General features: G+C 40.4%; 1 protein-coding gene across 1 annotated transcript; it reads left to right on the plus strand.

Annotated features, from left to right (window-relative positions):
- The first annotated feature begins 3695 nt into the window (after positions 1 to 3695).
- On the plus strand, positions 3696 to 10812 carry UCK1 (uridine-cytidine kinase 1). Its single transcript, XM_087879894.1, has 7 exons — positions 3696 to 3854; positions 5639 to 5798; positions 6162 to 6258; positions 6970 to 7112; positions 7238 to 7332; positions 8730 to 8778; positions 9608 to 10812. Exons 1-7 carry the CDS (start codon positions 3744 to 3746, stop codon positions 9793 to 9795), a joined length of 843 nt encoding a protein of 280 aa, XP_087736020.1. The 5' UTR covers positions 3696 to 3743; the 3' UTR covers positions 9796 to 10812.
- The last annotated feature ends 282 nt before the right edge of the window (positions 10813 to 11094 follow it).

The raw sequence follows: 11094 nt of genomic DNA on the forward strand, positions 1-11094 counted from the left end.
CCCCCATAATGTTGATCATCAAATAATCTTTGGTTTCCCTTTCTTAGCAAGTTGGATCATTTGCAAACTTCTCGAAGGGGAAGAAGATTTAAACAAGAAGGAAAGAAGGATGGAAGGATGGATGGAAGGAAGGAAGGAAAAGGAGGAGGGGAAAAGGAAAGAAAGGAAAGATGAAAGAACAAAAGGAAGGGGGAAGGAAGGAAAGAAGGATGGGAGGAAAGGGAAGAGGGAGGGAAGGAAGGGAGGGAAGAGGGGAGGGAAGAAGAGAGAAAGGAAAAAAAAGGAAGGGGGAGGAAAGGGAAGAAAAGGGAAGGAAGGAAGGAATGAAAGATAAAAGGGAGGAGGGGAGGAAAGAAAAGAGAAAAGAAAGAAAAGGGAGGGAGGGAGGGAGGAAAAGTGAGGGAAAAGGAAAGAAAGGAAAGGAAAGAACAAAAGAAAGGAAGGGAACAGAAGAAAGAAGGAAGGAAGGCTTAACATACTGTAAGCCGCCTTGAGTCTCCGGAAAAGGGCGGCATATAAATCAAATTAAAAAAAAAAAAAAGGAAGGATGGGAGGAGGAAAGGGAAGAAGAGGGACGGAAGGAAGGGAGGGAGGGAAGAGGGGAGGAAAGAAGAGAGAAAGGAAAAAAAGGAAGGGAAGAAGGAAGGGGAAAGAAAGGGAAGACGAGAAGGAAGGAAGGAAAGAAAAAGGGAAGGGAAGAAAAGAGAAAAGAAAGGGAGGGAAGGAAGGAAGAAAAGAAGGACATTTCACTTTATTAATTATATTTATCCATCACATTTAAGGCTGAGTTTATTTCAAAATGTAACCAGGTGAGAAGTGAAAGTTGGTTATCCTGCAATAATTTGCCCTTTGAATGACAATCAAACCATGATCCGATGAGACACCAAACCACGAAACTGCTCTACTCCACGATCAACCTCCAACCCACTTGGAGGAACTTCCTTCCAAATACGTGAACCGCCCTAGAGCTTCGCCCGAACGCCCCAGCGGGCAGATGTTCCCAGATGTTCTACTCTTCTGCGCCGAGGAAGGACATTTCGCGCTAACAGGTAATTAGCCAGGTAGTCCTCGACTTACAAAGGGTTCATTTAGGGACCGTTACAAAGTGACTTACGACCGTTTCCCCTCACTTAACAACCATTGTACCATGCCCCAATGCCCCGGAGTCAGCGGCCCTTTCACGGCTTCGTCGCAGGTAGACTGCCTTGACCCCTGGAGGTTCTGTTGTCAAGGCTCCATTTTGGACCGTTTGTCTTAGGAAAGAAGGGAATTGCACCCACAAACTCCAGAATTGGTATTTATAGAAGGGAATTGGTCGCAGATACCTGTCTTCTCCGCAGCCTCCTTCCTCCTTCAAAGACCCGGGCACTTCAGCCAGGTGGGGGGCCCTTCCTCCCTCGGCCTGCCCCGTGCCATCTTCCTCACCCCGGCTGGAAAAACTATGGCGCCCCTGGGCACACGTTTGACTCATCCCGTGCGCTGAGATTCGTTCCCCGGGGACTTATTAATCATTGACGGTTTGTTTGCGGAGGGATGGCTCTGTGTACCAAAAGCCAAGGAGGTCGAAGGCCACTGCGTGTGTGTGTGTGCGTATTTGTGTGTTTTGTGTGCAGTGCGAAGCTGTGCCAAGATCCCGGCTTGGCTTGGCAAGCATCTCCCCGCCCAGAAGGAGCCAGGTCAGGGGCGAAGGGCAAGCTGAATTCATCTGGATTTATTTGGGGTTGGATTGCCGAGACCTTTGCTCTGTCCATAAAGTATGAGGAACTTCCAACTCCCCCAAGATAGGTTGCCAATGCGTAGCTGCCACCCTCTCCCCCCCACCCCCACCCCCACCCCCCCAACTCTTCAATAGGTGGGATTTGCTTCTGCCCCAAGTTTTACAGAAGTTTAGCTGCACCTCCAAGGTCACTTCCAATTCTCTTGTTCTTTTCTTTTCTTTTCTTTTCTTTTCTTTTCTTTTCTTTTCTTTTCTCTTCTCTTTTCTTTTTTTCTTTTCTTTTCTTTTCTCTTTTCTTTTTTTCTTTTTTTCTTTTCTTTCCTTTCCTTTCCTTTCCTTTCCTTTTTTTCTTTTCTTTTCTACTCCACTCCACTCCACTCCACTCCATCCCATCCCATCCCATACTCTACTCTACTCTACTCTACTCTACTCCACTCCATCCCATTCTCTTCTCTACTCTACTCTACTCTACTCTACTCTACTCTACTCTACTCTACTTCACTCCACTCCATCCCATTCTCTATTCTATTCTATTCTATTCTATTCTATTCTATTCTATTCTATTCTATTCTATTCTATTCTATTCTTCTGTTCTATTCTACTCTACTCTACTCTACTCTACTCTACTCTACTCTACTCTAACTTCACTCCACTCCACTCCATCCCATTCTCTTCTCTACTCTACTCTACTCTACTCTACTCTACTCTACTCTACTCTACTTCACTCCATCCCATTCTCTATTCTATTCTATTCTATTCTATTCTATTCTATTCTATTCTATTCTATTCTATTCTACTCTACTCTACTCTACTCTACTTCACTCCATCCCATTCTCTATTCTATTCTATTCTATTCTATTCTATTCTACTCTACTCTACTCTACTCTACTCTACTCTACTCTACTCTAACTTCACTCCACTCCACTCCATCCCATTCTCTATTCTATTCTATTCTATTCTATTCTATTCTATTCTATTCTATTCTATTCTATTCTATTCTATTCTATTCTATTCTACTCTACTCTACTCTATTCTACTCTACTCTACTCTACTCTAACTTCACTCCACTCCACTCCATCCCATTCTCTATTCTATTCTATTCTATTCTATTCTATTCTATTCTATTCTATTCTATTCTATTCTATTCTATTCTACTCTACTCTACTCTACTCTACTCTACTCTACTCTACTCCACTCTAACTTCACTCCACTCCACTCCATCCCATTCTCTACTCTACTCTACTCTACTCTACTCTACTCTACTCTACTTCACTCCATCCCATTCTCTATTCTATTCTATTCTATTCTATTCTATTCTATTCTATTCTATTCTATTCTATTCTATTCTATTCTATTCTATTCTATTCTATTCTATTCCATTCCATTCCATTCCATTCCACCTATTCTATTCTATTCTATTCTATTCTATTCTATTCAGAGATAGATGGACCGATGACGATCGAAGACAAGATAGACAGACAGACAGACGACAATGATAGACAGGCAGACAATAGGTGTAGTAGGTGGAGAGAGAGAGGGAGGGAGGGAGAGGGAAAGAGAAAGAAAGAGAAAGAGAAAACCGGCTGAGTTTATTAATAGTGAGAATTCCTGGAAATGAACTACTGAGAAATAGTCGCCTTGAAACAGATGCCCACACCATCTATTTAAATCCACATTTTCAAAGTTTAAATAAACATGGCATCGTCAATATTATGTATTAAGTATATTATATGTATGATGTATACCATATTCTGTAGCAACATTCACATGAAGATCAAAGCCACATGCGATGCTGAAGCTCCTCCCCTTTCCCCTCAAGCCCCGCCTCTTCCCCCCCCCTCCCCGAGAACAGCCGGTCAGGTGTGCGCTGAGGAAGGCTGGGAAGCGGCTTCCGTTCGGGAGGACTCCCTTTCCCAGCATGCCCCGCGCTCCAGCCGCACCACCGCGGGATTTGTGCCTCGCGCGGGGCCTGCTGGGAGGCGTAGTTTTCCCCTCGACGCTGGGCTTTTTCGGCAGAGCCGGACTCATGGCCACCGCGGGCGGCCACCTTTCCAGCTGCAGCCCGGCCGGAGAAGCGGAGCGGCCTCACCCGCGGCCCTTCCTCATCGGGGTGAGCGGGGGCACCGCCAGCGGCAAGGTAAAGCTGCAAAAAGAGCCCCCCCCGTTGCAAAACAATAGTAATATTAATAATAATAATAATAATTGCAACCCCTAGCAGCCATTAGCACCAGCCAAGAGTATTTGTGGTGCATTTTTGAATGTTTAGTGGACTGAGTTTCATGTTTAATGAATAAAGTGAATAATAATAAGAGTAAAGAGTAATAAAACCCAGCAAGAATGGGGGCGTGCAATGCATTGCCCAGGAGAGGGGGGAGGGGGGAGGGAGAAGAGGGGGGGGGTTCAGCAGAAGAGCTGGCAAGCCAAACTCACCCTGCCCCCCTCCAAAAACAATGCATACAAGAGGAAATGCATTTAAAAAATAATAAAAAAAACAATGCATAAAAGAGGAAATGCATTAAAAAGTAATAAAAATGCATTAAAAATGCATTAAAAATAATGCATAAAAGGGGAAATGCATTTAAAAAATAATGCATAAAAGAGGAAATGCATTAAAAAGTAATTAAAAGTGCATTAAAATGCATTAAAAATAATGCATAAAAGGGGAAATGCATTTAAAAAAATAATAAAAAAATAATGCATAAAAGAGGAAATGCATTAAAAAGTAATAAAAATGCATAAAAATGCATTAAAAATAATACATAAAAGGGGAAATGTATTAAAAAAATAATAAAAAATAATGCATAAAAGAGGAAATGCATTAAAAAGTAATAAAAATGCATTAAAATGCATTAAAAATAATGCATAAAAGGGGAAATGTATTAAAAAAATAATAAATAATGCATAAAAGCGGAAATGCATTAAAAAGTAATAAAAATGCATTAAAATGCATTAAAAATAATGCATAAAAGGGGAAATGCATTTAAAAAATAATAAAAAAATAATGCATAAAAGAGGAAATGCATTAAAAAGTAATAAAAATGCATTAAAATGCATTAAAAATAATGCATAAAAGGGGAAATGTATTTAATAATAAAAAAATAATGCATAAAAGAGGAAATGCATTAAAAAGTAATAAAAATGCATTAAAAATGCATTAAAAATAATGCATAAAAGGGGAAATGCATTTAAAAAAATAATAAAAAAATAATGCATAAAAGAGGAAATGCATTAAAAAGTAATAAAAATGCATTAAAATGCATTAAAAATAATGCATAAAAGGGGAAATGCATTTAAAAAATAATAAAAAAATAATGCATAAAAGAGGAAATGCATTAAAAAGTAATAAAAATGCATTAAAATGCATTAAAAATAATGCATAAAAGGGGAAATGTATTTAAATAATAATAAAAAATAATGCATAAAAGAGGAAATGCATTAAAAAGTAATAAAAATGCATTAAAATGCATTAAAAATAATGCATAAAAGGGGAAATGTATTTAAACAATAATAAAAAAATAATGCATAAAAGAGGAAATGCATTAAAAAGTAATAAAAATGCATTAAATGCATTAAAAATAATGCATAAAAGGGGAAATGCATTAAAAATAATAAAAAAAATAATGCATACAAGAGGAAATGCATTAAAAATAATAAAAAGAAATAATGCATACAAGAAGAAATGCATTAAAAATATAAAAAATGCATTAAAAATAATGCATAAAAGGGGAAATGCATTAATAATTTAAAAAATAATGCATAAAAGAGGAAGTACATTAAAAACAATTAAAAATTATGCATAAAAGAGGAAATGCATTACAAATAATTTAAAAACTAATGTATAAAAGAGGAAATAGGTTTCGCTAACTTTCCTTCTTGGTCTGTCGTGTCTGTCTGTCTGTCTATCCGTCCCTTCCTCTGAAGTCAACAGTATGTGAGAAGATCATGGAACTGCTGGGTCAAAACGAGGTTGACCATCGTCAACGGAAAGTCGTCATTCTCAGCCAAGATCGATTCTACAAGGTGCTCACCCCAGAGCAGAAAGCCAGAGCCTTAAAGGGACAATACAACTTCGACCATCCAGGTATCTATTGGACCACCTCGGTTAGACTTGGAAAGGGCAGGTGGGAGGAAGAACCCCAAACTAGGATTATGAAGGCCAAGGTTGGGCCTTGTTGCAGTAAAAAAAAAAACACTCCCAACACCAACAAACTGAGCAGTTCCATCTTTGAGACGGAAATATAACCTGATGGTTTCCATGGTGCTTTCAGAGGTTGGTTTCATTACCCAACTAGGTAACATCTTCAGTGCTAGAAGCAGTAGTTAACCCTTCGTGCGAACTTTATTCTGTCCTTCTAATCTGGAATATTCTGGAACTCAACCGAGATTGTCGTATCTCAGCTGCTTCTTTCTTGAAAGCTTCTATCTCTTCTCTTTCTCCCTGTAGATGCTTTTGACAACGATTTGATGGAAACGACGTTGAGGAACATCATCGATGGTCAAGCAGTGGAGGTCCCAACGTACGATTTTGTGACCCATTCCAGGTCAGTGTCCATTCCCTAGGTCTGGCGGGCAAGAGTGGTGACCATATTTTTTTTCTCCTTATAATTTTTTTTTGGGGGGGGCACATTGTGTTGTCTTTTGCTTAATGGCCATCCAATTTACTTAGTGACCATGGTAAAAAAAAAAAAAAGAGGTCATAAGATCAGATCTGGTCGCATAACTACTCACTTAATGACCGCATCATGTAACACTCAAAATTCCGATCTCAATTTTTGCAGTTATAAGTCGAGGACTACCCGTGTTACAAAATAGTGAATAGCCTTTTTTTTTTTTTGTTGGTCAGAAGGTAGACTTAAAACTCATCCAGTTCCTCAAAACTGTAGTCCTCAATTTATGTCCACCACGGAGCCCAGAATTTTTGTTGTTAAGCAAGACAAGTTACATGAGTTTTGCCCCGTTTTACGACTTTTCTTGCCACCGTTGTTAAGGGAATCACCGCATTTGTTCCCAACTTAACAGTTGCAGCGATCCACTTAACAGCGGTGCCCTCAGAGGTCGTAACATGGGGCAAAGCTCACTGAACAAATGTTCAACAGAACATTTGGGCTCAGTGGTAAGTCATAAGTCGAGAACTCGCTGCGTTCCCAAGTACACAAATCAAACTCCCATTTGGATGGCTGAGCCTCCTAGTATGCATTTATATTTTGCTGGGTGAGTTGGACAATTATTCTTGAACGGTTCCGTTGGCACAGATTGCCCGAGACCACGATGGTCTACCCCGCCGACGTGCTGCTGTTTGAAGGGATCTTGGTCTTCTACAGTCAAGATATCCGAGATATGTTTCATCTTCGGTTGTTTGTCGACACCGATTCAGACGTCAGATTGTCTCGGAGAGGTGAGAAATTGGGAGGTTTTTTCCCTCCCCCCTCAAAATGCTTTAAAAGGGAAAAGAAATCTTAAGAGAAAATCCTGTTTTTAACTGGTTTTCCTTTTTTTCCCCACCCCTTCCTTCCACGGAAGTCCTTCGAGATATGAAACGTGGAAGGGATCTGGAACAGATTTTGACTCAATATACAACATTTGTCAAGCCCGCCTTTGAAGAATTCTGTTTGCCGGTACAAAAAATCTCCCTTCTCCTTTGCCAGCTAGCCCAGGTTTTCAAGATAAGTCATTGGAGGGATTCACGGTTTCACTTAGTGACGCTTCCCTTAACCAAATTGCCTATCCCAACTATGGATACTAAACAAGGATAATCTTTATATTATTCTGTGCCTTCTTTCTGTTTAATTTTCAATGTCCCTCTGTCCATTTCTGCACAATCTACTATCTTCCTAACAATCTCTTCATCTCGTGGTGTTTTTTCATTCTTCCAATATTGTGCAAATATAATCCTTGCTGCTGTTAGGACATGTAATATTAAATATACATCAAGTTTTTCTGGTATTATGCCTAATAAAAACAGTTCAGGTTTAAAATCTATATCTTTCCCCTATTATCTTTTCTAGCCATCTATGTACAATATTTTTGCCCAATTTTTTTTTTTTTTTTAGCTTTTATACAAGTCCACCACATATGATCAAATGTGCCCGTTTTTTGGTTGCATTTCCAACATTGGCTAGACATATTTTTAAACGTTTTGGCTAACCTAGCAGATGGTAAATGCCATCTATAAAGCTTTTTTTTTTTTAAGTTTTATTTTTTTTTAATATAAACATTCCATCTTCCCTTAAACAGTGTGTCGTCTGGTACGCAATACCCAAATATCTCTGTGCAATAACCATTAAAATTTACAACAGCATTCATTACATTGATATTAATTCTGTGATCTTACAATTGTAATATTGGAACATAGTAAACCTATTCATTTTTCTCTCTTAACGTATCCTCTAATAAGAATCTAATAATATTAAGCATAATTATTTATTTATTTATTTATTTTATTAAATTTCTATACCGCCCTTCTCCCGAAGGACTGAGGGCGGTGAACAGCCACAAGATAAAACACATAAATACAAAAATTCAAAATGAATTAAAAACGAATTAAGTAATTTGGCTGAATTTAAATACCCCATAATTTAAAACATCATAATCATATTATTTACATCTCTATCTTATGATATTTTCTACTCTTCTTTAATCTCCTTCTTTTATTTCCAACTTCCATTTTTATTCTCTAACCATGGATAAAAGAATTCCCATTATCGTATATAATATTCCATTTGTTCTTTCTCCTTAATTGCAAGTGTTAATCTGTTCATTTCTGCACATTCTAATATTTTCCCGATCGCATTCTCATCTGTGGGGATCTCTTCACTTTTCCAATTTTGTGCAAATACAATTCTAGCTGCAGTTAATACATGAATAATTAAACATTTTGTATTATTTTATTGAGAGTGCCTGTTAGAAGAAATTTGTTTCCTTTCCTTCTGGCTAAGATCACTTCTGAATTGATCATTGCTTAGGCCAGGTTGTTTTTCTTTTGAGAATTTGTGATTTTCCTTCTTCCTTGCAGACGAAGAAATACGCGGACGTCATTATTCCTCGAGGCGTGGATAATATGGGTAAGAAATGTGCGGACTTTATAGAGGGGGATTCTCAAATCCCACTGAGCGACATTCCTGTTTGTAAGACAAGTTCAGCTCTGATTCGAGAAATTTTGCGAGCACCTCAACGTCTCTTAAACTACGATGGTTATCATTTTCCTTCGGGAACGGGTGGATAGGCAATAAACAAGCTTCCCAAATTTGCAGGTTGCTAAAAATCAAGAGATAATTTAGCAGAATGAGAAGATGGGGTGGGTGAGTGGGTGGGTGTCCTCGGAGCTCTCTCCGAGTTGTGGTTTGTGTCTGACCCACAACAAACCCTCTGAAGTCAACTCAAAGATTCCTTTAATTAGGAGTGCCGGCAGCCCCGGCAAAACGTTGCGCTCTCGCCGCAGGGTAACCAGTCTGTCTGGCAGTTTGGCGCATCTATTCATCTCCGCCCCCTGCCTTTTATGACTTAGGGTGGGGCTCCGTTAGCAGCGGTGGCTCTTCCATCCCAAGGACCAGCCCATAGATTTCCACTGCTCTCCTCTCCTCTGCCTTCTGCGTATCCACAGGCACTGGACCCAGCTGTTCCTCCTCCTCCTCATCAGCCACCTCCAGACCTGGGGGCTGTTGACTTTCCATCTGAGGGCTGGCGGATGGCCCAGGCTCCACCTCTGTCTGTTTCTCTGCCAGCTCCATTCCCTCTTCCCCCTCGGTGTTCTCAGGTTGCCATGATGTTGACCCTGACTCCCACCCCGCCTCCTCCTCTGATTCGGCTGCTGGAGGGGCAAACGGCCAACGGGTTTCATGACCTATCTAGGCTCCCTGGCTCAACTCTCTATCTCCTCCTCTCCCTTGGCAGTGGCCATTAACCTGATCGTGCAACACATCCAGGACATTCTCAGCGGGGACCTCTGCAAGTGGAACCGGGGCGCCATGAACGGACACAGCCGTTCGTCCAAGAGGCCCTTCCCTGAGCAAGTGGACAGCCTCCCCCTCCTGGCGCCTGGAAAACGGTCGCACCTGGAATCCAGCAGCCGCCCCCACTGACCACTTGGGAAGCTTAGAACCTGCTTCCGGCCCAGCTGGACTTTGCAAGCATTTGGGGGGGGGGGTTTCGGGTCTTTAAGAAGACCCACCTTTATTTCGAAGGGGGCGGAGTGTTAGCTTTTCTTCCCCCAAAACAGTACCTGAGCAAGGCCCGGTTTGTGCCCCAATCCCAAAATATACCCTGTGGGTGGGCCTTTCCTCCCTCTTTTCCTTCTTCTCTTAATGCCTTTCTTCCTTCCTCTCTCCCTCCCTGCACTCTTTCCATCCTTAATTCTTTGCTTTCCTTTCTTCCTCATTTATTCTTCCTCCTCTCTCTTTATTCCTCCCTCTTTCATTCATTCGATCATTCCCTCCTTTCATTTTTCCTTCTTTCCTCCTCCCTCTTTTTCATTACTTTCATTTCTTTCTTTTTCCTTCCTTCCTACCTTTCTTTTCTTTCTTTCCATCCTTGATTCTTTGCTTTCCCTTCTTCCTCATTTATTCTTCCTCCTCTCTCTTTATTCCTCCCTCTTTCATTCATTTGATCATTCCTTCCTTTCATTTTTCCTTCTTTCCTCCTACCTCTTTTTCATTCCTTTTTCATTATTCTTTCTTTTTCCTTCCTACCTTTTTCTTTCTTTCCATGCTTAACTCTTTGCTTTCCTTTCATTTATTCCTCCTCCTTTCTCTTTATTCCTTTCATTCATTCATTCATTCATTCATTCGATCACTTCCTCTCATTTTTTCCCCTTCCGTCCTACCTTTCTTTCATTCCTTTTTCATTTCTTCTTTCCCTTCCGTCCTACCTTTCTTTCATTCCTTTTTCATTTCTTCTTTCCTTTCCGTCCTTCCTTCCTTCCTTCCTTTTATTCTTTCTTTCTTTCATCTCTCTCTTTCTCTCTCTCTTTCCTTCTCTCCCTCTCCTTTTTGTCACTGCATATATAATTTTTTAATGTGAACCCTTCCCTTCCTTTCCTTTCGACAACTGGGGCTGAAAATTAACCATGCTCCAGGCTCTGCAATCCCGAAAAAGAAAAATATGAGCTGCTGCAGAAAATCCTTTTACTGCTGGAATCTGGTACTGTGTGATACTGCCAAGTCGCTTCTCAAGAGGGACAGGAATGATGGAAAGACTGACTGAGTATCCTCCGCTCTTTCAGCCAACTATTGTCCCTCTCTCGTGAATCCTGAGAGATGGATTTGCGGGCAGGGACTGTTTTCTTTTTATCGGGGAGTTCAACCTTCCCGTAGATCTTTCTATTAAGGGCTACAACATGTAGAAGGCAGGAAGCACTGTGTGTAAATCAGCTGGCAAGTCTT

Source organism: Pantherophis guttatus, chromosome 16, assembly GCF_059756535.1.
Source record: "Pantherophis guttatus breed Tessera chromosome 16, ASM5975653v1, whole genome shotgun sequence".
In the NCBI taxonomy this organism is placed as follows: domain Eukaryota; kingdom Metazoa; phylum Chordata; class Lepidosauria; order Squamata; family Colubridae; genus Pantherophis; species Pantherophis guttatus.